Source organism: Ochlerotatus camptorhynchus, unplaced genomic scaffold (genome assembly GCF_037179485.1).
Source record: "Ochlerotatus camptorhynchus isolate MF236.1 unplaced genomic scaffold, CSIRO-AGI_Acam_v1.1 ptg000146l, whole genome shotgun sequence".
Lineage (NCBI taxonomy): Eukaryota > Metazoa > Arthropoda > Insecta > Diptera > Culicidae > Ochlerotatus > Ochlerotatus camptorhynchus.
The window spans coordinates 1,274,111-1,300,000 of record NW_027040636.1 but is presented as its reverse complement, the minus strand read 5'-3'; the positions used below and the strand labels follow the sequence as shown (position 1 = coordinate 1,300,000).

The 25,890-nt window shown below is 36.2% G+C and overlaps 1 protein-coding gene across 5 annotated transcripts in view; it reads right to left on the bottom strand.

Annotated features, from left to right (window-relative positions):
• Window positions 1-25,890, bottom strand: part of Cals (calsyntenin-1) — a 296,934-nt gene that overhangs the window by 87,117 nt on the left and 183,927 nt on the right. For all 5 annotated transcript variants that reach the window (XR_010517613.1, XM_065221660.1, XM_065221663.1 and 2 more), the window contains one exon: window positions 15,815-15,954. Coding sequence is in view for 4 of the 5 variants with exons in the window: in XM_065221660.1 (XP_065077732.1) it covers window positions 15,815-15,954 (140 nt within the window). In the remaining variant the exon portion in view is untranslated. The remainder of the gene's footprint in view (window positions 1-15,814; window positions 15,955-25,890) is intronic.

The window sequence follows — 25,890 nt, the reverse complement described above, 5'->3', positions numbered from 1 at the left end:
AAGATGCAAGGGAGTTGTGGGTATTAATATAAAACTATTGGTTTTCGGCTCTGTGTAGTCTTTTGAACATTTGAGCCTAACAAATAAACTTATTGGAAAAATTATAAACCTTCAATTATGTTCTACACATTTGTTAAAAAAGCAACTTTACTACTTCAAAGAGTGTCAAGTTGAGTTGAAGAATCCATCTAGAAATATCAATGAGCTGATCTGTATTTGTCATCTCAAAGGGAAAACATCTTTTAATTTCTATAATTTCATTTTAGCATCTATCCAGTGCTGCAAGCTCTCAACCATACATACAACCATATTAAAAAAAATAAACTTTCGTCACTATAAATAAACAAAAAAAAAATCGCATGTCATGTCAATTATTGGAGACAATGTAGTCAGTGACGATGCTCTGCATGTTTTTTGTGATCGAAATTTACAATGAAATTAAATAAGCTACGTCAAAATGAACGGTCCCCTAACTAATACCTTTTTTTGTCTAGTTCATTCATTTGTAAGGCTCAATCGCATTAGCTTTACGGAGCCGATAATTCATTGTGCTTTGTTTGTAGCAAAATTCACTTAATTCTATGTCTAGTAGGAGTAGGGCCGAATACTCGCGGCTTACCCGAGGTAATAGGGGTATATTGTCGAAGGATAGGAAAAGGGGAGGAGCTTGGGGGTAGGGTTTCGTTATCTCATCAGAGCGATGTCGCCAGTATGAACCGTAGTGTGGTTCTAGATTCGTCTGGAGTTCGGCCGGCTATGGGGACCAGAGGGGAATGATGAGACTCATCGAGACGGGGGACAAGACAAACAAAACCTAATAAAGAGATACAAAAGTATATGATTAACAAACTTTTGAAGCAAAATGCATGATATTTATAACAATTTCTATTACTCGTTAATCTTTTTCGTTGATTCTATAAACTACTAATGTTAAGTGCTGCATCTGCTAGTGCATCTCGAATCCTCAATTGCCCCCATGAATCTTACTTCAATATCGTTATATTTCTACAAAGCATTTTTTTTATCAGAAACATACTATAAATGAGTTGAACTTTCAGCTTCTACGGAATCCTTAGTATGGATACTTGGAGCTATATAACCAGCATATAATATTTGGAAACATCGATATTGGAGAGCATAAGGCATGGATAAATTAAAGCGCCTGGCAGCCACAGTGGAATAATAAATTCTATTTCTCTATAAAAGATATCCCTCCTGCTGCTGCCAACAATGGTCTGTCGATAATTTTCGGTAAAATAGTCCCTTTTAATACGATCAACAATTAATTAATTATACAAGCGCCTGGCTCGGACATCGACACGTAGTTCACTCCACACTTTTCCGATACGTCAGACACAAAAACAGCACATCGGTACATACGAACAAAACACAAACATAGCACACATACACTAACATGCTACCACTTGCATGGATTGCTGTGGCGAAAATGACCATTTTCACGACAGAGTTGCTGATTGAATCAAATTTGAGTTCATGAAATATTCATATTTTTTCAACTGATTTCATAGACTCTCACACTCTTGCATCATTTGTCGGGTAGTGTATATGCCAGGCAGTTGAGGACTGAGATTTATGGCTTGTGCATTTTTTGTTTTTGTGTGCCTACGATTAGTATTGTTCGTTTCCATTAATAACAGGCGTGCGTTTAAGAGTGTTGTTTTAGATCTTTACCTAAAACTGAAGCATTTGTCAAAGCTCTCGTGCCATGATTGGCAATTGAAATTAATCATGTTATTAATACCCTTACTTGAACATCGTTCAAATCAACATATAACGGAAGTCAACCTCTTCCGTATATACTACATGACTGCCAGAAGAGCATCATACGAAAATACATCATGCTACATGTGCATGTGCAGATACAAGACCAACACCCAGCAGGCAACATGCGAGAATCGAAAATCCTGAATTTTGCATGTTCATTATTTGCACTGCACCAGCCGGAAGGATCACAAATAGCACTAGTATTCCAGCGAAAATTACACTATTTTGAATAAACTTTGCATTCCTAAACTGGCACCGGATGAGATGAACTTTCATAAACTAATTTAAAGGTAAATAGGGATTTGCCTCCATATCATTAATGAAATACTGCCAAGTTGCCAGGATGACTTTTAAACAGGGCTGTGGAGTCGGAGTTAAAATCGGAAACGGTTTTTGATAACAAGGAGTCAGAATCAGAGTCGAAGTAAAACTGCCAACACCGGTTCCGACTTCCACTGTTACGAAAACGTAATTTAATCCACGTGCAACTTTCTAGGCTCATGGTCAATTCTATTGAATTTTAATGCTTATCATGAAAACTAACGTGAACCGTCTAAGCCCAGCTACATTGATGATTTTGATCTAATAAAACTTCTCAAAATAGAGATTATAACGTAATTAAACGCTTTCAAAATTCTAGTTTTTTTTAATTTCGAGTTTCCCTTTGGTATGCTTAAAATTATTACTACAACAAGCAAGTGAGACAAAAATATAAAATCTCAAAGAAAGGAAATAGAAACATTCACATTTTTTAAATAATTTCCGTTAAATTTATAAAAACATGGATTGCTGAATTATATTAAGCGGAAAACGGATTATTTTCCAGTAAAGGCACGTATGTAAAATTAAAACTTCACTACGAAACAATTCAAAATGTAATACAGTAAATTCTCTCTAACTCAGCTTTTAAAGGAGAATATCGAGTAACGGTGGTACATTTTGGAAATTTGTATGGACCTTTTTGATCGAAGTAGCCTGGATTTCCATCGATTGAGGGAGAGATTAAGTATGGGAGAGTTGACTGTGAAAATAAAATGATTCAAAAGCACTTTGCTAATAATGCCGTTCAATATACACAAATATTGGAAACTTTGTTTTTTTTTTGTTAACAGTTTTCCAAATTTTATTCATAGTTTGGTTTGAGATTAAATGAGACCAATTATGTTTACACTATATTTTTATTTGAAAATTGTGATAATTTTATTCAAAAGCTATGAATAAATAAGCTACTCCTGTTAAAAATGGTCAAAAGTTGTTTTTTTGCGCCAGATTTTTGATCATTTTGTTGGTAGTTGTGATTAGCTCCGAAGAAAGCTGTGGACCTCGTTAAATATTGTGATCAATTTCATGCAAAGTTGCAAATTTCGTCATTTCAATGAAAACTGTGCGAACAAAAAATCAATCTCATTAACAGTTATTGCCAATATATTGATAAAAAAGACATGTTCAATATATTTGAAAATTTTCATTGGTGCTTACTAAAGTTGTGTCCTGAAATTAGAGAAAAATTGTGATCACTTTCGTTAAAAGCAATCAATTTTGTTTCATGGCGACATTAGTGAAAATCTTAAAGAAAATATATGACTTTTTAGAAGTTCCAAAACATATGCGCTTGAAATTTTATCGTGTATATTGGGATAATATGAGCGTTAAATAAATGCGCCTCAAAAATAATTCAAGTTAACAAAAAATATTGTTTTAGAAATCAAATTAATTTGATGGAATCATCTTAATTTTTCAGAAAATAGATCTCAATAAATAAATTCATACCAATGCACACTGGAAATCAGTTCGGATCTCTAATTTAGTTATTATTTTATTGAAATTTCTTGGATTTTATTTCAAGGCTAATGGGGTTTTCATATTGACAATGTGGCGACAGAGGACAGCAGGCAAGAAAAACACCAAGCGAAATTTCTTAAAATGTCTAATGCTTACTTTTTTTTTGCCTTATTAGAGAGATTTTCCCTAATGCTTACATTGGATGGAAGCAGAAAATTTATTTCGAGCACTATTTTCTTTTTACAAGAGCAATTCATTTTTTTTATTTTAGGGTGAACGTATATTCCTATTCTACGGGTGCAACCGATAAATTTTACAAACATTTGGAAAAGTTTTGAATGGTACATTGGACTTTATGAAAAGTTATGCGTGATTTCAACTTTTTTTTGTCCTAGAACTGTCACCATTCTATGTATTTCGACCAAGATTCGACAGTGTCACCCCATGAAAAAAAAAAAGAAAAGGAAAGAAAATTTTCAATGCTGATTGTTGAATTGTTGTGACCATCCACCACTGTAAATCTGATAAGAGACTCAAGTTGGCATAGGTATCATCCACACTCTTTACAGCTTCCTTTGTGACATCCGCAAAAAATGTAGCGGCATTTTTTTTCTTGGTTGGAGTTATTCACGAAGGTTTGCGGCTGACTGTAGCAGATAAACGGGCTCATGCTAAAATATTTGTTGATTTTCTTTGCGCTCCGCATGGAAATACCGGAAAGTTTTGATTCTTTTCTATGTTTTTAAAATAAACGGCCAATTTACACTTCTGACAAGTTGCAACTGAATGTTTATAATTGTTTTTAAATAACTGTTTCATGGCCAACTAGTTTTATTGCGCTTACTTATATAGCAATAAAAGGATCTATTTTTGGGTTTTATAAGGGCAATTCATATTACTTTTTTGTATACTTCAAGGCAATCATAAAACCTTTCATAAGTGAAAATAGCATAAGCATCAGTTGGTTTTTTATTAGCTTTATAGGGGTTTTGTAGATAGCTATGAGAATGTTCCATGACTTGCATTGTATATGACCGTCATAAAGCTGTTGGTAATGGTTGCAGCTCCAATATAACTTTTATAAATTTTGAATATAGCCAAGCAGCTCTAGATTTGTTACTTGGGGATCCAACTGGCGATTTCCTATATATATCACGCTCTCTCATTTGTAGAGAGTCGATCAGATAACATCGGACAGATGTGGGATGAGCTTTAAGTTAAGAACGAGATCGTGGTACCAAAGCTCATTTTCGCATCGAACAGTGTATTGAACAGATACAGAGCAACTAGCAGGAGAAGTATCTCTAACTGGAAGACAATAATCAATTTAAAAAAAAATATTCGGGTATACTGACTTCTCGGAAATATTTGTAGATGCCTCCTGTTATGCAAACAAGTATTGATTAGTCAGTCGTCATTTTGATTAGAAGATATTTTTATATATTGAGCATACTATTTTGAAAATTGAGACTAGAGTCATAATGGACGTATTAAGCACAAATTTGAATAATTGGCCATTGTGAGAAATTATGCAAAGTTTCATGGAAATCGGACAGAGAAGAGTCTGAAATTCGTTTCGTTTTAGTTATTAGGTTATCTGGCGTGGCTCTTAACATCTTTTTATATTTAACTACTTGCAATGAAATGTCGATATTCAATGCAAGTGATTGGAACCCCATAAAATTAGCCATTCTCTTTTGGGTTCAATATGTCACCAGGTATCAGGTATGAAAATCAAAATTAAAATAAAATGTTATGATCTAGACGTGTTTGATATAAAAGGTATAGTACTATATAAAACACCCTTCCTATGAGAACCCTGACTGTCTATTTCAATTACTAAATTCTGCCTGATTCTGTGTGATTAAAATGAGTTATAGCCGCAAAAGGAAAAATCTGATTTCTCTTGTTCGGTTTCATGAGTCTACTCAGTATGAAGTCAAGTGGGTGTATACAGCAACCACTAGTGAAATCTCTAGAGGATTTTTCAAGCATCTATACTACCAGCTGTGCACTTGAATCAGCATTCTCGCCATCGCCGTCGTCGTCATCATCACGATATCTAGAGAGCAGCAATGTACTTAAGCAATATAATTAACTTCAACCGCAGAAGAGGAATCAACGCAAATTTTAGCGCTTGGAACAGTGCTGGATCACACATTTAATTTGCATGTATAACTTTCATCGTTCAACAGGTGATGTAAAAAATGTGACTACATTCAGAATTTGATTAAATTTTCCTCACATTCAATAACCTTCAAATTAATCATCAATAGAATTTATTCCATAAAATTTTAGGAAATCTTTCTCATATTAAAATCCATTTGTAACACCTCGCACCGATAATCCCCAGCCTATCAAAGAAAACCAACTTTGTGAATCAATTTCAAATTAATTAGGTTTTAAACCCACGGATATGCCACACCACGAATTCCACTACGTCGTCTACTTTTCGCTTTGTGTATTCTGCGATGAATTCGTTTAGCTTCCAATGACCAAAGTCACTTGCAAATTAGTGAACCTGACGCCTGTCCAGTTGGTTGGTTTGTCGGTCGTTCGGTCGGAACAAATGATAAAGCATTTTGATTGAAACTTGTGCGGTCAGCTAACATCCACGCTGAAGAGCGGTTCATAAATTATTCCACCCCTTACGTTGGATGCTTTTTGTATCTTTGCTGACCTGAGTCTGGTAGTCTCATTGTGGCGAAATCTGTTTGAGCGGAAGTGTACACATACACTTTTCGTGGGCGTTTGCAAATTGTTGGTTTTAGATGAGATAATCATTTAGAGAGGCACCATCGTGGCAAGAGTTATAAACATGACCAGCATATTGACATCGATTCTTGATTCAGCGAATGATGAGCGAATTTGTATGAGAGAAAAAAGAGCTTGCGATGTTTTCTTTTAAAATACATATCTTTTGAATTGTTTAAGGTCATTAACCATTGGGGAAGAAGGGGTCAAACCTATACCCAAAGCATACGATTTAATAACAGAAATTGTGCATAGAACAATTTAAAATTTGTAATGTTTAATATCAATAGAGTAAGACGGAGCAAAAATTCAATCTTAGTTGAAAAAATGTATACATTACAATTGGAATTTCAAATCAAACTAATTCTAAACACAGGATCCCTATCTGTCTCGCAGAGCTTTGACTAATTTACAGTTTATTCGTAGCTAGTCGGGTAATGGGGCAACATTTCACAAACTTAATGATGATGGTGGTGGTCCCACCTCTTACCCCTACAAAGGTTTGAGCTGGACGATTTATCTTTATGATAATTAAATATGACATTTTGACCAGGTTAGCAAACAAAATCGAACTAGTTACTGTTACAGATATAACTTCCCTCTAGAGTTTACAGTTGCTTTACAAATCTTCAACTTAAAGAGTTGTTCTTTTTATTGGATTTCCGGCGACAAGTAATCCTACTGGGAGACTACACTCAATCCAACGGATCAAATTTCATGCCACCTCAAAGGAGAAAACTTACGCTCCCAGTAAATGGATGAACAATATCATGAGTGAACTTTCATGCTGGGATAATTTACTATTTTCATGAGTTCACCAGTTGCATACAATTGCACTGGGATAATGCGTGTCGTTTCGAATGGTAACAGTGAACATTTATAGCATTTTAAAATCATGCTACATTAATATAATATCTAATCAGAATACTGTTACATGGTTTGTGATGACGGTCAACTTTCAAAATGGTAAAAGGGGGTTCAAACAGCTCCATGAAATCTGAACAAGATCAGTGAACTATAATTCAAAGTCGTTCACGAATATGGAAAAGTGTATTTTTAAGAGTGGTCTTTTAAGCATGACAAACCATTGCAATTTTTTAAGTCCAGTTAAATTTGGATGATTCTGTATGTATTCAGCTAAATGTATTTGTGTTTATAGTTTCTGTGTATATTATTAAAAGTCCCCTAAAATCAAGTGACACCAATTTTTAAGTTTTATAATATATATATGTTGGAGTCACAATGAGAACACTTAGGACCCCTAAGGGCACTTAAGAAGAATCAAAAGGTATTGTGACTTTTACTCATACTTTAACTTAATATCTGTACTGTTTCTATGAAAGCTGTTACTATAATTTCAAAACTTTGTGTTTGGCAGAAAGAGCAGCTTAGCCTATTTTGAGTGAATTACTTCTTCTTCGAAGCTTTTAACGTTGTTGAGCAAGCCCACTGCCTCCGGCTTGATAATACCGTGCCTTTACTGACTAGGCTATTTGAGAGGGAAAATTAATTCACTTAAGTGAGCAGCAAAATAGCAATACTTGGATGGTAAAAGAAACCTTAACGAGTGTTCATTCTACCAAGCAGGTGACTGCACATAAACTCAGAACTGACAATACTAGATTGAATAAACTGAAGGAATATGAAAAATGCTCTCCGTTCTCACTAAGTGCAAAGTTGAAAATGATAGATTAAAGACTACACAATATAAATGGAAGCGTCACCGGTGGTGTAGTGGTAAGCGTGATTGCCTATCACCCCAGCAGGCCTGGGTTCAATCTCAGTCGGCACCGCCGGGATGTTTGAGGCATAACATCATCTCTGATCACGCCTTTCTTCAAAAGGGAAGTAAAGCCGTTGGTCCCCGGTTTATGAGTTAATGGTTCGATAGGTGGTAGGGTCCAAGTGTGGGAGCTGTCTCCCTGGCATCGGTAGCATTGATGCTCAGCACGGAAAACAAGATTGACGGAAAAAAAAAAATCAAGGAAAAGCAATATTTTTCTTTTCTAAGTTTAATCAGTATAAAATCAGTTTAATCAGAAAAAAAAATCAGCTAAGCTTCCTGTTAACTGAATCCGAATTGCTGGGCCTTTCGTTTAACTCCCACCACCAGATTCTGTACAGCATTTGTTCGCCGCAAAACGCCAATTTGCCTTAAAGTTTTCGATTAGGTGGAGCCGCATGTGAAAATTCATTCACTCGCGCGAGCACCACAGAATCAAAATAGTCATCCTCACCTACAAACGTTTTGCCGAAAGAGTGTAAATTCTTCCAACTAAGTGACTCTGCAGAAAAAAAAGTATAAACTGAAAGGCAGCTAGACAATTTTCTCTACCGAAGGAGAACCAGATTGAATGCGTAAAATCCTAATGCTAACGATTTAAATAGCCGAGTCAGATAGTTTTTAGCTCACTGATTCAAATCTCGCGTCACTTTTCAAATTGACCAATCTACATTGATCGATTCTCTTCATCGACTTTCTCTTTTGTTTATAACTCGGCTCCAAAAACATGTTCTGCTGTTCTTATCGTCCAATACTCTTATTAATACCTTCTTTCAACAGGCTATGTAGAAAAATTAGCCCGAAATTTGAATTCATCCAAGTTAGTCGATGGAGAGAATCGATCAATGTAGATTGGAATATTTCGACAGTGAGCATGCATAAGGGCGTATACGCGATGATCGATTCTCTTCATCGAATATCTCTTTGCATTGCTGCAGCTAAGCGAAACAATTGTCTAGAATTTGTTCAATGCAAAGTTGTAACAGGTTGCATTGGCTATCAAAAGCATCAACAAACTCACCTAGAAACGTTAAATCTAGCGAGTTATTAATAAAAGAGAAAATCGACGAAGAGAATCGATCATCGCGATTACGCCCATATGCATGCTCGCTCACTGTCGATTTGAAAAGTGATGCGAGAAATCATTTGAATTGGCCACAGCAGTTTTACGGTATTTGCGTGACGCTTTTGTTTATGTGTTACAGTATAACTGTTTGCTCCATTTCAATAGCAATTTAAATGTGTCAATGTATGTTTAAAGCTAGAAAATAAAAAAAATATTCTTTCTGCAAAATTCTCATTCAGCTCACTCAGCAGGATGCAATCGTAAAAGGCTCAGCATGGAAAAAATAATAAGTGAGGAATCATTCACACTTCCACACTCAAAATCATTCATGTTACGCTCAGCTCGAGATGTTTTTATCACAGGTGGGCAGGAGCTCACGATCTCCCAGTGTTGGTGAGTTCTTTGCCGTAAATGTTCACGAAAAGTTCACTATTTTGCAAAACAGAAATTCAAAAAAAAAAAATATATGGGCAGATTTGGACCGTTTTTGTGACCTGTTTCATACGACCGGAAGGTGTATGATGGTCATAAATGCCAGGCCAAACTGATATCCTACGCAATTAATCAACCTTTGCCATAACAAAACGGGCATAGTTAATTTTAGTAAACAAACTAACACTTCTTCCTTGTGTGTCACCTTTGATGAAGTTCCCAGTGCTCAACTGTCAGTTTTGCTCAATTCTGCGTTCATCGAAGAAAAATGAAGCAATCCCAACTAATATTGCAGGTTTTATCGAGGTTTTATAGCATTCTACAAGTCCATATCATGATCTACAGAACCCTTATAAAACCAAAATTGTTACTTGGGATGTGAATACGAACGAAATCAGTGCGGCTCGCCACAGGTACAGTTAGCCTGAAAACCAGATATTTCTTAGCGAACTTCGACAGTTTCATATGCTTGAAAATGTCTGCCACGTTTCCCCTTCCGGTTGCCGTATAAATCTCCTGTAGTTCAGATTTTCGCGATGCGCGTGCAAAATTTTGATGCGTTACTCCACTTGCTTGGACGCCATTTTGATAACTGAAGAGCAATAATGTCAAAATCAAAATAGAGGCATCATTCTGCACGCACAAACTTACAAAATGAAGAGCGTTCTTGAAATGCTCGATCACAAGAAATGCGTCAAGTTTAAGCTGATTTTCTGGAATTATCCTGGAAACGATGCATTAAACCTTATTTGCGTGACAGACGTTTTGCTTTTTCTACGTGGGGCAGTACGTTAAATGTACATACTCAGCATGACGTTTGCCTTGTTCGGTAATTATTTTACCGAAAAAATGGTAAACAAAGAATATTAGGTTGTTCGGTCGACTAAATTCGATAAAATTTAAACGAATGTCCGGTAATGTGATTGTTAAACTTAAGGTGCTTTAAAATTTTATTGTTTTTATTTCCTCACCGTGTTATTCAAATGATAGCTGGGTAACGGAATCAGTGCAGCAAAATTTCGACACGGCGATATTCAAAATTCTGCATTGGCCACTCATTTGAGCTAACAGTCATTGTCAAGGCAAGCCATGTCAATTCTCAGTGACAAAGCTGTCAATACGAACATGTGTAGATTTTCAACTAAACTAATAGCGAATTCGTTTATTATCGGGGTTAACACCAGTTCCAACCCAGTGCGAAACCGAACTTTTTGTCAGTGTGAACCTCAACCTGAGCTAGGTTTTAAAAACAAACGAGCAAACTGACGTTTGTCAGAAAACAAGCAGACCCAATCTTGATACCCGATCCAGGTTGGAACTGAATAATAAACGAATCCGCTATAAATTTGTAACTTACCTCTACTTTTTGACTAAACTAAATTTGTAACTACTAACTAATTAAATCACTCGACCAAAACAATTACCGGAGCCGTTAAAGTGAACAAGCATCTACGTCCTGAACTGCTTTTTTTTTAATCTTTATTTTAGAGATTTTTAGCCTTAGGCTAGTTCATCTCTACCTGAACTGCTTGGATAACAATAATGCGTCTCATAATGCACGAAACTACACTTTTTGCTACCAGGTGAATCTTTGTCATTGAAGAAAAAATGAATAAGATTTTGACAAAGGTTTTTTTAGGATTAAGTCTATGAGTGACTATGTGATGAGCAATTTGTGAATATCGCGCGAATCATTGTCAATGACAATGACACATCTCAGCACTGATCGGAATACGGGGTACGCACGTAAAGATTAAATTAACAAACTTAAGCAAACGCCGAATACGGTAAAAAAACCAAATATACTCGAAATTACAAGCTCGTTTACCAAACTCCTGTGAACTATTTCAGGCTGTCAAATCAAGATATACTCAATTTTAATACTTCATATCAGTCTTGTAAGCGGTCACGGTAGTCGACATATTTTCTGTGATAATTGACTGCCTTTGTCTCCGACACTTGCAAAACAAGCTATCATAGTACAGTACCAAACTAAAATGTCATATGACAGGCTCTGTCTTACGACACTGTCGCCGAAGACCGTCACGAATGTATGTATTTTAGTTTTTTTTTTCATAATAAGAGCTGCTGATGGTGTGCTTGTGTGAATTCTGAAAATATCAAGCAATGATGTCCTAGTAATAATATTTCTGATCAGAAATGATTTGATTTACACCAAATTGCGGAATTACAACGAAATCACACATGTCATATGAAAGCTATTTGGATAATTTTCTTTTAGCTAGAATATTATTCTACCGCTCGTGTTGTGTGACAGAGACGACGGTAGAGCATGAATGTTTGAATACAAACAGACTCTCGCGCACGACAACGAAGCGAGTGTAGTAAAAAACGTCAACTGTTTCAACCCCTGCTTCATATACTTCAATTTTAACAATAACAATAAATGTAAAAGTAAGTAGTGGCCTGTAACTGGAAAATTCCGGTAAAACTTTGAGCGTCACCGATAATGGAGCAGGTATGCAGCATGAATGCATCACCAACATATTTCAAGAGCGCAAACACAATATCCTAGAACACACCAAAATACGAATGTAATTACGCAAACATCAAAAGAAAATTAACATCGATGCTCTCAATCATACATTCACTGCCCCAATGCCATTTTTTCCTTTCGAAGTGGATGAAGGGATTTGATGTGATATTATTTTTTAAATTTTTGCTATGGCCGAGTTCAAAGTTAATTCACGAATTACCACTGTCCTGCTGGTTATCAGTTGTTCATTATTGGAACAAAACTTAAAATAAATGGATCTAGCAAATATTATTGCACAAAGAGCATTTTCGTCGCATTGATCGAAAAAACTAGTAACATGAAAAAGATCAGCAGACGATAGTTTTGAAATTTAATCAAAACCGTTTACGGAATAGGCCAAAACAAAAATCAAAACTGGATGTTATAAGTTTTTTTTTATTAAAATGGAAAAGCTAATAATGATTATCAGAGCTACTTTTTTCATAAATGACGTTTGTTACATACGTAATTGCAAAAATGGCTCAAACGCCATTTTAATTTTATAATGGCATAAAGCGATGGTGTTTTGGGAAAGTTGATAATGATGATTGAAAAGTCTATTTGCATAACAGAGATATATAATACGTAATTCCTAAATTAACTCAAACATCAGTATACAAGAAAATCCTTAAAATAACTAAATTCAGTTTCCTTCCATTTTGATACTTGCTAAATGGTTGAACTTTCGTTCAGTTGTAAAACTTAAAAATACCCCTATTTTTGTGATTCGACGATGCTTAACAGTACCAATTTTTCATCAATATTAAAACAAAAAAAAAAAATCTGTGACCTGCTCCCGAACATTTCATTTAAAAAACTGGTAAATCTGTCGATAAACTATGATACGAGCTTCTCAATCAAAATTCATTCAATTGAATATACACCCTTTGCAATATCAGACGTTGATCTGACTCTAACAAAGTTGATTTTGGAAGGTCCAATATGGCTTTATGAAATTTCCTTTAAGAATGGAGCTGAAACTTACCGTGTTTGTGCATAACCCCATGAAATGGATCGTGTACTTAAAGCTTCAACTGAAAACCACCTTCCTGAACGCAACTTTCAACCTTTGTGAATGAAACATAATATTAGGTAGGCTTTATTCGTTCCGTGTATATTCAATTTCAACTTTTCGGCGTCCTCCAAAGCACTTTTCTTCAAGACTCTAATGTAGGTGTGCTCTTAAAACCGATGTTATGTGACGAAAGTTGTTCGCTAATTCTGCACACTTTTGAGACACCACACAGTTTACCATGACAACTTTGCGAAATCCACAAGTTATCACAAGGACCTCGGCGCATTCTTCCTCATACCTAGGCTGTTGACAATGTGACAAAATTGTTTACGTTTCATTTTCCATTCTAAAATACCATGAGCGCATTCCAAGGATAATGCTACCCAGTTACCAGTTTATCACATTTGGTATTAACATTTCAGAGGCACATTTCGACAAGCAACAAAGTTTTTAATCCGCGAAATCTCCTTTTGTTGCGAAAACAGATATCCACTCGGTGCTCGGTGATAGCTCGTACCCTTTCCACGCCACATCCTCACGAGGACATAGATATAACAAGTTTTGTAACAGCCAGTGCGTGTTTGTGACGATAGCAAACCTTCCTACTCTGTTTTCATCTGCACTCCCATGAGATCAAGCGGATATTCCACGAAACGAGTTCTATCTAACTCCCCGAAGCCCGGGATGTACATGCAAATCTCATATTTTACAGAAAGTATACAAATCCGAGCCGTGAGCGGCGAAAAGTGAAAGAGAAAATTAAACCGCCATTAAATGAGCTACTGCTACCACGGTGTCACGTGAGCTACATTATTAGATATACACAACTTTGACTTCTGAGAAATGTGATAAGCCATTCCTTGCGACCCGCACGTTCCGGTGCCGGGAAATTGTTATCTAGCAAAGCAAAAGCATCTCCTTTTCTTCGAATTCATCCATATTTCACGGTCCCTGCCCATGTCGTTCGGTTGTTGCTCTGAAATTTCATCTGGCAACTGAACAAATTCAAAGGCAAGAAGATGAAGTTTTCTATTCGACGAACGGAACGTAAACAGTTCACTGTTACTGCGAAACACTAATTTTAGTGATCAGGGAAAATGTTGTGATCATCGATCACTGTTTGGGAAATATGTTTACAGAAGAGAATCTATAATTCATTATTGTCACAAGGAATTTTATTGATTTTCATCATAACACTATAATAGGTAGTCCCATGTGAATTTGTAATTGCTCAAAGCTGGTGTTTGGAGTAGTAGCTAATACATAAAATGTAAATTTCTGATCATTATTGCACTCTGATAATTATTGCATCTTAATTCAAACGGAGCTCACATCAATCACTATTTCCAGGAAATACTCTAAATATGGGATATGGGTGGTACCATGCCAGAGCTGCCGAATAAGATTGAAAGTATGCAATACAATATAAAAAGCTTCTGTCTTGAGTAAAGCTATTAAGGTGGTTCGGACATGTGAAATTCGAGAATGTACTATATCTCGACGTCACCTAGGAAGCTGCTGTCTTAGGCAAAGTAGTACGCTAGTGTGCCTGCAAACTTCCTGTACATTGAACACTAACACGAACAATGTTGAACACTCTTCAGTGCTAATGCAGTGTAAGCAATTCATAAATAACTATCATGTAATCTATTCATAAATAGAATCGCAAGTCACTATCTTCATCATTAGCCACATTATTGCTTCACTATTTCATCTCAATCAGCTGCGAGATAATTTCCAACATAAACAAAGCCCTGTAAATCGTTGTACTCTATTTGGAAGGAAAACACTCTTTCCAGCACTCCTTTTTCATTGGAATACGCCGAGTTTATCTTTGCCATCAAAAGTGGACTCAAAACATAATACCCTTAATAAAACCAAAATTATAAAAAGGCTTAAAAAGTTAAATTGTTTCATTTCCCGCCCCGGCAATTTGCTCTTCCTGTTTCGCTATGGGTGGCCTAGAGATAACGTGTTGGACCCCCAAAGGCATTACAAAATAAATAGCTGTGCAGTGTAGCTACGGAGCGGAAGAATGAGGATAGAAGGGTGGGTTCTTTCATTTCTTCTGATCAATATTTAGTCCCAAAAAGTAGTCTTTTCAGCAACCACTGCCACTGATGCTAAAAGAAAATGACTTTTTGAAGCGGATGATACTGGTGATGACGACGCGACGATGGTGTTATGTATTAAACCCATGTCAAATTAATCCTAGAGCTCCTAGTATCTCGTCGAGCTAAGCCCAGAGTTAGACGCAATCAGGATGTTGATATCGGTGTGCTGATGAGAAAATCCTCTAGGCATTTTTTGTATAAGCAATGCTTTGAACATTTTATCAATTTGCCGCTACACCTTGGGTGTACAAATCAATTTTCGTCCAAAAAGAAATAGGAGCAAGAAGGCCATAGTGAACAGGTGGGGAATAATGAGTATCCCGCATTCAACTTCTAATTGTTAAAATTAAATTAATTGGTAGTAGGTTCAATATCACCATATAAACCAATAAACCATAAGAAATACAAGGGTAAACACACCTGTACACCATACCCCTCCTTCCCCTAGCATTTAAAAAAAAACATGCTAGCGAAATTATAAACATATTTCATATAATAAAGATTGCCGTCGTGTCATTCGTAAGCCTTCGAACGATAGGAAACTCACCTGAAACGGTATCTCCTTATTCTTTTTAATTATGTGGAATCCACATATTTTCGTTTCGTCGACTTTGATTAATGGCGTGATTTCGACGAATGTTTCATTCTCTTTGATTAAGCCGTGGTATGCAGTCTCCAGGACACGTTCTGTGGATAAAAAAAGAAGAAGAAGAAAACATTGATTTAGTCAATACTTTAAGGTATGTTAACAAAACAAAAAACATTTATAGAACGTGTTACTTATTATATATAAAAGGGGGAAACTTAATTTTGCTTTTCAGTACAACAGCGTAATGTTTAAGGGTGATTTCCGGTTCAATTGACCTAAACTTTGGATTTTTTCCAGGAAACTGGTAAGAGTTAGAGACCTGAGTTTTTTGTCAAATCTTTATTCATTCTTGCTCTACAACTGGGAATTTTTCAAGTCCAAAAATCCAAAATGGCGTCCTATATGGAGGCTGCCCGGCGGGTACTTCCCAAAACTGCGAGCAGCCTAGAGGTCGCAAATCGTCACCTAGAAAGAAAATCGGCTCAGTTTCTTGAAGAGTATAGTTCAGAGAATGGAATGAACTAGAATCATTGAAAAATCTCAAAATTTGACAAAATGGCGGTAACTAGGTAAATGACTTTTTTTTAAATGCCGCCATTTTATCAAATTTTGAGATTTTTCAAAGAAGAATGAATAAAAATTTGACAAAAAACTCAAGTCTTTAACTCTTACCAGTTCCCTGGAAAAAAAATCCAAAGTTTAGGTCAACTGAACCGGAAATCCCCCTTAATAAGTAAAATCATGAGGAGCAGCTGACTATCTAACCACATTGATGAAAATTTTGAAATTTTAGCTCTTCATGGCTTGAACGATTTTAAATTGAGTCCTTATTATTTTCCTCATTGGAAGCTGACTTTGAATAATCCTTTTTTAATTAAATGATGATGGTCCCACCGCTTACCCCTACAACTTATCACACTTGATCCCTATTTCCCCTATCACCTCCTATTTTGTCAAAATCTAGAAAAGTGTATTTAGGAAAGATTCCACAAAGTGTCGGCTAGACGAAAGATAATGTTACGGTGACATTTGCGTCAGATTGTGAAACGTATATTTTTTCAGAGTTCTTATGTGTTCACGCCCATAGAATTTGTTTAAGCCAGTATGAAAATTCTTAATAATTTTTCTTATTAACTTAATAACTTATTCAACCAAAACGTATCAATTTTGCACAGCTTAAAAGCTGAGTGGTGCGAAGTGAAATTTTCTTCATGTTGGTAGTGTTGAAATAAACGTTTCATCACCGTCGGTTGGTAGAGAGAAGTGTCAAACGGCTTTTTGTGCAGAGCCGATTCGTGACTTTGTGATTGTTTGTTGACATTGTTCATAGCTGGAGTTTTTACGGAGTGGAATAAAATTCAGAATGAAGTGTTTTGCTCACTTTTGCAATTATTAAAATGGATACGACGAAAAGCGAAGCCTATTCAGGTTTCCCAAGGATTCAGCAGTAGTAAAAAGAACAAAAAAACGAAGATTCAATAGTGGAACAATGTATAATGTTTGATTTTTAAAATGTTTAAATAAATATCCACAGAAAAGTCTGTATAATGCATCCTCATTTAATCTCATCCCTGTTTTGCTTCTGTCTGCAAAATATACTTTTCATTTCAGGGAAGTCAAGAAAGAATAAAACCCTGACACATCCTCTACCTGACTTGCAATCAAACATAGTAATTTTTATTTGTATAAATTGTTGCAAATCAGATGCAAATTTAATGTGGCCGACGATATCTATGGAAGTGCTGTCGAAATTCCCTGGGACCTCCAATGGCAACGATTTGACTTCCCTCCAAATCGTGTGAAACTCGAACATGAAAACTCTATAGAACCCCCGTAGAACCTCGCTGGCAGCAACTAAAATATCCACTGAAACCTCTTCTGTCGCGGGAAAAATCTGTTGAAATTTCCTGGAACTTTTGTACTATCATCACAAATCTCCTTAGAACGTTCTCCGAAGTCACAGTCGTTCCTGAGCGAAAAAAAATCGGAGGGGTTTTTTTCAGCGCAGGAGTCTACTTTGGTCCAAAATACGCAATAATACTGATATTTTTAATTGTTTGAGTCGTTTCGAATCACGTTTTTAAAAAGATCAAAAACATTACTGAAAAATATTTATTTTTTATTTTGGACGATAACAATACTTCTATCTATTTCAACGAACCACAATGATAAAAAAGTGGTTTGATTTGACAGCTCGAAAGTGGTTCGATTTTGAGGTCCGTCTTCGCACCACTCAGCTTAAAAGCATTTAATAAGGAGCATCAATTTTAATCTTTGAATTGGTGCTGTTTCCTTTGATTTGAAGTTCAGAACTCAGTTAGGAGAGGCTTGATCGCCCAAGTATTATTATTATTATTAATTAATTTGATAAGGCTCAACCGAATTAGCTTTACAGAACCGACGATTCTTGTACACTATACAATACATCTTAAAACTATAAGGTACAACACAATAAACATTTTATCTTCCGCTGTCCAATAAGCCTCCTTAAGCAGAACGGGAGCCACTTCCAGTAGTTTCATTGTATGGTAGATTCGTCAACGGGGGTCAGAGCGCTTCCATCGCAGCAATGTACGCAAAACGTGGTCAGCACTCACTTGCAATACCAGAGTGTTAATATTTTTTTCCTGCTAGATTTAATTCCTGGCCCACTGTGATACTGTGCAGAGCGAGTGCTCATGTGAAAATAACAGATTGCTTACACATGTGTGCTATCCTGAGTAGACGAGAATATCAAATCTAATATCAAACACTCTTGGGTCATTAGTGATTTTTCCGAGGGTGAGATTTGAACTCGTGACCACTACGCCGGGGTCGCCCCCGTTATTGCCTATTATAAAGTTTGAGATCGATCCAAGTGCAAATTTGGTGTGAAACACCCCAAGCAACAATTTTTGTTTTATTTATGTTTTATAGCAGTTTATATAACCAAATTATAAAGCCTTCACTGACGACCACATTGCTTTAACAATCAGCCATGTCATGGCCAATTGGCCTAGTTTTAATGCAGTCATTAAAACTTGATATGCGAACTACTTTAGGAGCATAGGATTTATGTCAGTTTTATCACACTCTAGACGTGATTGTTTAAAATGAAAACATAAAACCTCCTCCAGGTCAGAAAGTTTTAACAGCCTTCTAATGACTACCATAAAACTATATTACAACCGCATAAATCGCTCCTGAAGAAGTTGATAAAACATGATACACAAAACATTTTGACAACTTTGAAGGTTTTAAGTTGGGGTTTTTGGATGATAGTTAATATTGAGAAATATTTTATTGTGGTTTTATTCTTTCGATGTTTGATGTGAAATCATGATCCTTGTCAGTTGGTAATAATGGCTGATATTATTGTACATTGAAAATAAGACGACTTTATTATAATTTTAAACCAATCTGTATATGCTTCACAGCATGCCGTGCAATATTTATGGTGATTATTATACCAAATAGGAGCATAAATTTAGTGCGCCATATGAATACTAAAATATAGGGATATTTTTAATTAGTCTGCATTAGCACCATGCAGTAAAGAGTCATTCAAAGATTATCTATTTAGTACAAAACTGTTACTACTGTTGAGCAATAACCAGTCACATATTATTTAATTATACATAGATGTATGAAAGTGTTTTATTGCCTATCAATTAAAGCGTAATTATTCATACTGTGTGAAATTTGTTCATACGGCGACATTTTTTTTCGTTATAACTTGCTACTCCTTAAAAATACCTCAATATAACATATTCTCCTAGATTGGAATTCTATAGCATAACATAAACCTAATGGTTGTATCTTAGCATTTCGTAGTCCAAATTGAGAGCGTTAAAATATATTTAAGCTATATAACTTGCTGGTTTTATTCGGTACAGCGAATCAAAACAAAACAAAAACCATGACCACCTGTCAAAAAGTCAACATTCCAAGCGATCCTCCTATTTTCGCGTGTAATCAAGATGTAAGAAATGCTTATTGGATCCACTAAAAGCTTTTTCAATACAAGGTTTAAAGCCGTGATGTCAATACTGGCCATCTCCAAACGGATTTAGTGAATCTGTCGGCGTTGCTTTAAGAAGGGTTCGTGGATCTTTCGGAAGTGTATGGGAAAGCCGCTTGTTCAATATTTTTAAGAGCTCCTTCACGCACTGTGCCTTATGTAGGGATCGTATAACTGTAGTTCCTCCAGGAGTTTCATATTGTCGATCGTCTCATCTTCATCGTGTTCAGAAGCACTGAAGGGGTTTTCATTTCATATATCTGAATAGATTTGTTTTTTATAATGACAAAAAATTTCAGAGTATTTTTTGTTGTAGCAGTATATTTCTTATCTGTGAATCTTAGGCCTCTGATAAAGATGATAGTTATAATGAAGCTTTAATGAAGGTCTAAGACTGCTTCAAGTTTTATATCGGTCATAAAAAGTGTACCATAAAACATAATTGTATGTTTTGTTTTGGTTTTATTCTTCAGTTATAAGTAGTGATGCAGAACCACCTTACAGCTACCGTTAAAACTATGAAGTCTGAGTTTTAATTTAGTAGTCATAAAACAGTTTTATAGACGACTTGACGGCCTGATTTTATGACAAGCACACAAAACCGTAATACAACCACAATCTGGAAGGGATGCTATGATAAAACAATGATAAAATAAGAATAAATCTTCCAAGCATTTAGATTGTTACTTGGGACGTCCACTAGTTAAGAAGTTTTACGTTTTACGGAAACTCATTTATTAATTTTGTGTGTCTTTGAAAATGCTTTGATCGTTTGAAAAGTCTTTTTATTAAATTACCGCTAGTGAATAAACATGAAAATTTTTAAGCGCAAAAAAATCATTACCAACATAGGAGAAAATTCAGGAAGATTCTTCCATTGCATTATTTTATGATTCTCCAATATTGTACAAATATTTACACATTACCCACAACTACACATAGTAACTCGGAGCGTTTGGTACGGTATGTCCACGCATCCTTCCACCCCCCTGTAGATTCAAGAAATGTTCCTATTCATTTCCAAGAATCATCTTTGCCGGAAATACAACGCAGTAGGCCTGGCCGTATTGATGTTTATATCATATCTCAGATATGCTGTAAACATCAATTAGACAAGAAAAATGATTAGACCTCATCAAACCTAATCATTTTCCAGGATGCTTTCTCGTACTGGCTGCGTTTGTATTAGAATAGATTATTAGATTAGAATAGATGAAAAAGTTTGAGATCGATCAGTTTTTACACATTGAGGAAGATATCTAATCCCAAGCATCATCTGTTGGTTCTATGTGTAATCATAGCTGATCTAGTAATAACGGCGCAGCAACAGCGGGCGGTCTATCATGCTGATGTTCATGCTCAAATGTAATGGCAGCGATTGAAATAGGTTTAGAAAATACTCTTCTTTGAGGTGAAACGTAGAACAATTAAAGCTTTATTTACTTTAAGATGTATCAATCGTTTGGCAAGACCCAAAGCAGCTCACTGCGACACACAATATTTTCCTTTTACAATTCTAACAACAGATCTATTGTATTCAAGCTTTGCAAAGATTTCCAATTCCAATTACCGTACCGGGAATTGTGCTTTGATTTCCCATCCTGTTCACGCTCATTCCCCTGAGAAGATCAAACCATGCTGGGATAAGAGGAAGGCGCAAGCTAAAGCTTCTCGTGATTTTCAAACACTTGTTTTAATTTATTTTTTTTTTCGTGTGCAAGAACTTTTTCCCGACATGTTGCTAAACAGGGTTTCAAGCGACCTTCGCTCGTTCGTCAAACGAAGTAGAATAGCTATACTGTCGCTCGAGGCAAGTCCGTCCCATAGCACAAATCAACAAGCCGAGAAAAACTCGTTTCAAGTTTGCATCCTACCATTGCTTCTGAGACAATCCGTTTTGCTGTTTTTTTTTCCAAACTTTTTCAGAATAATGTTGTTGAGTTCATGCAGTATTATGAAAATATAGGTGATTAACTACTGAAAAACAAAAGTTTTGACGAAAATGGAAATGGGACAGACTTGCGATGGGCGGCAGTACAGCAAGTGAGTGAAAAACTCTGCAAAAAAGAAAAAAAAACGGTGAAGAAAGGTAGATTTACCTCCGATGAATTGTTCATCAACCAAAAAAGCTCCTGTCGTACTTTTCATTTCAGTGAGGAAGTTTACACTAGACGTTGAAAGATTGTGAATATGTTGATTCAAAACATTAGTTAGCACACATCTACTTTGAGGAAAACTTTTGTTCACATAGGAAGGCTGTGGTAAAACTTAGATCTAGGATAGATGAATTGATAACGTTTACCCCCGCCGTGGTAGTTTCGTGTCGGTAGTGCAAAATCCGCACGAAAAAAGTCCGCCGGCAATTGCGCGATAACAAGGGGCATGTTTTGGTGTGGAAAATCAGGAAATATCATGGCAAGCGTATTCACGACTACTCCACTAAAATGCCGAGCGTTTTTTCCCTGAATGCACTTCCATTTAAAGTGAAGAACAAAATAAAACAGTGGAAACAATCTATGAAACAAGAGCCTCATCGAAAGCCATTATTACGAGGGAGGTTGTGTGCTTTGTACTGTTTTAGTTGAAACGTGCCATGGTGGGTAGGTTTTTAGCATCGTTCACGTCTTGCTCTGTAATTTTTCTTGCATGTGAAAATTTCCTCAATCATGGTTTCCATGAATATTAGATGGATACGAGTATTTCGGCAGAATGCAAAAAGATAGACTCTTCCAAATGAACCTTGTTTGAAAGGAAGTTGCTTTCCTTATAATGATTTATTTCAATATGCTCCTGTGTGAAGAACAGGTAAGGCTATGAACAATCATTACATGGAAATCAGACAGGACGCGTAATTATTTAAATTTCTAGGAACATTTATTACGCACTTAGTTGTTTACTCCAAGCTCAGTAATTTATTTCATCGAGATGATTCTCTACTTGATTTATTAATGATGAACGTATAACTAATGATTTATTTTTGGATAATTCCATACATTTTTACTAAAGTAAGAGAATCTTTATCTTTATCTTTCATTAGTAAAGAGACTTTCAGTAGTAAGAGAATTCTTTTCACAATACTACGGTAAATTTCAAAAAGCTTAAAGGTCAGTAATGCTTTTGCCGAAATAATTTTACAATTACTTGAGCCATGACTGCGGCTTCAATGAAAATTTAGCAGGAAGTCATGTTAAAAGTAAGATAAAATTTGATTTTATAGTACGTTGATATTGTTGAAATTCAGCTTAATGTAGATTGAAGAATGAAGTATCGAAAATGTGGATGTCAACCATAAAACCATGTGTACATTTCTAGACATTTGCTGAATCTGATCATCAGTAACTGATTTGGCGCTCTTTAAAGAGAAATAGATGCTGCTTCTGTTGTCACACATCACACTCGCAGTTCACCTCGAGACCTACCACTCCTGCTGCTGCCATCGTTTTCCTCTTTTTTTTAATTTTATGCTGTTGAACCGATGAAAACTTTTTACACAGATCCAAGTGTGAAACAATATGCAACAATCATCACCACCGAAATAAAGTAAACATTAATTCTTAACTTCTGACAAACAGAAATTGTACTACCAAATTCTTTAAAAGTTTTCGATAAACAATTGTGGGTCTGCCTTGTAAAATTATACATTTTTCCATCTCTAGAGGTTAACAGATTGTAGCGTTAGCGTTGTTATGATATACTTCGTAGATTGGATACTAGCGACACTCACGTCTCTTCTGAAATTCTCAGTTAGACTACTTTCAGGAATAATGCTGGGGACTAAACATTGGTTCCAATCTAAATAAGAGTAACAGAAGCATGACTGTCGCTATTCCCGGCCACGCCCATCTTTACCATAACTAGGGATATGGAAGGAAATGTTGATGTAGTACTTACTTAACGAGAGGCCACCGACTTAGCGACACCCTCATAAGTGCTACGGAGTTGGAGGGTTGGGTAGGGTATTCGGTTAGGATTCACCTCAAGTTGGCGATGCAACCAAAAGGATGTATTGTTTATTTGTTGTATATTTAATCTCTCGATAGCCGGCTATCGAAGGAACATATTCATTTTGTTTAGTGATCATGAATTTTAAGAGTCATGACGGAGAGCTTGGGATTAAACCCATGATTTTCTGCTCAGTAAGCAAAAACGATCCCTCCAGGGTCATCGAGCATCTCAGAACCATAACGCTTCGCGACAATACAGGACTACGTTTTCGCTTGATATGCAAATAGTTTCCGAGGTTAATGTTCTGTATGAAATATACAAATGATGTTGGTGATTTATTGTGCTGTGGAAGAGCTTGGAGTTAAATCCATGATTTTCTGCTCAGTAAGCAAAATCGATCCCTCAAAGGTCATCGAGCATCTCATAATCCACAGCGCTTCGCGTCAAAGTACGAATATAGTATCAAATATACAAATGATGTTGGCGATTTATTGTGCTGTGGAAGAGCTTGGAGTTAAATCCATGATTTTCTGCTCAGTAAGCAAAATCGATCCCTCAAAGGTCATCGAGCATCTCATAACCCACAGCGCTTCGCGTCAAAGTACGAATATATGGATGAACTATCTATTATTTACGATAATTACATGAAATAAATAAAATATAAACTACAAACAAAACGTGACTACTAAAATCTCAAAAAGATATTCTGACAAATATATTTCACGCAACCAGGAATCGCAAAACAATTAGACGCTATAATGATACTCTGCACATGTTAGACACAAGAAGAGGCCAAAAAGCAAGCATCCAACACACAAAACCCGCCAGATCCACTTGCAGTCACAATCAACGATTGCGAGCGCTCACGAATCATAAAACCGCCGACTGCGACACTCTGAAAGCGAAATTGACAGTCTCTATGCGTCAAACACCCGCCACCCAATCTCCTCCCGCATCCAACAACACAAATCTCCATTACAACATCTAACGAATTCAAAACTCCGAAAATCACTCATCTACAGCAAGTAAGTAGAAGCAACCCTGAATGCAACCATTCTTCATGATACACTTTTTCTGTCTATCTTTCTATTAGGCCTGTGGACATGAGTTAGCTTCGAAACTTCTAACCAAACCAAATATTGTTTATTTAACGCAAAAACGAGCAAGTAATATTAAATCTCTTGTATCGTATGCTAATGCTAATTGACTGTAACAAAACTAATATGCTTAAATAAAATGTGACATGTGTCACTATAGGAAATCATCATCGTTGCAAATATAAAGAAATTAAACATAACCCTTTGCTTCAGTACCGTCAACCTCCATGTCCATGGGGAGGGTCTCTAGAGGTTTACAGATTGTACAGCAAAAAATAAATTTTAATATTACATGCAAGATTACATGCACTTCAATCATGTCGAAAATCTCATGTAATTTTTATAGCCACAAAAATAAATAATAAAATACTGCTTTACTTCCCTGATCAGAGATGTTATGCCTCAGAACATTCCGATGGCGCCGACTGGGATTGAACCCAAGCCTGCTGGGGTGAGAGGTAATCATGTTTACCACTACACCACCGGCGCCGTTAATCTATACCTAAAGGGTGATACGGTCAAAATTTGGTCAATATCAACTTGACGTATTTCTTTCAATTTTGCATTTAAAAAACCTGAACACCCCTCATTTTGAAGGTGTGTGTGTGTAGAATGTTGCTCCTATTTTGATTTTGGAATTCACTCTTCAGTTGTCAAAATGCCGTCCAAGCAAGAAGAGCAGCGTATCAAAATTTTGCTCGCGCATCGCGAAAATCCGAGCTACTCGCACGCCAGGAAGCCGGATCGGGGGGAAATCGAAAACCGGAAGCCGCTGAGACGACAAAGAGAGTTGCCGGTAGTTTCAAGCGAAACCCTAACCTCTCTCTCCGAGATGCCGCAAATAAGCTGGGTGTATCGTCTACAACCGTGCATCCTACAACCGTGCATCGAGCCAAAAAACGAGCCGGACTATCGACTTACAAGAAGGTAGTGACTCCAAATCGCGATGATAAACAAAATACCAAAAATGCCAAAGCGCGATCCCGGAGGCT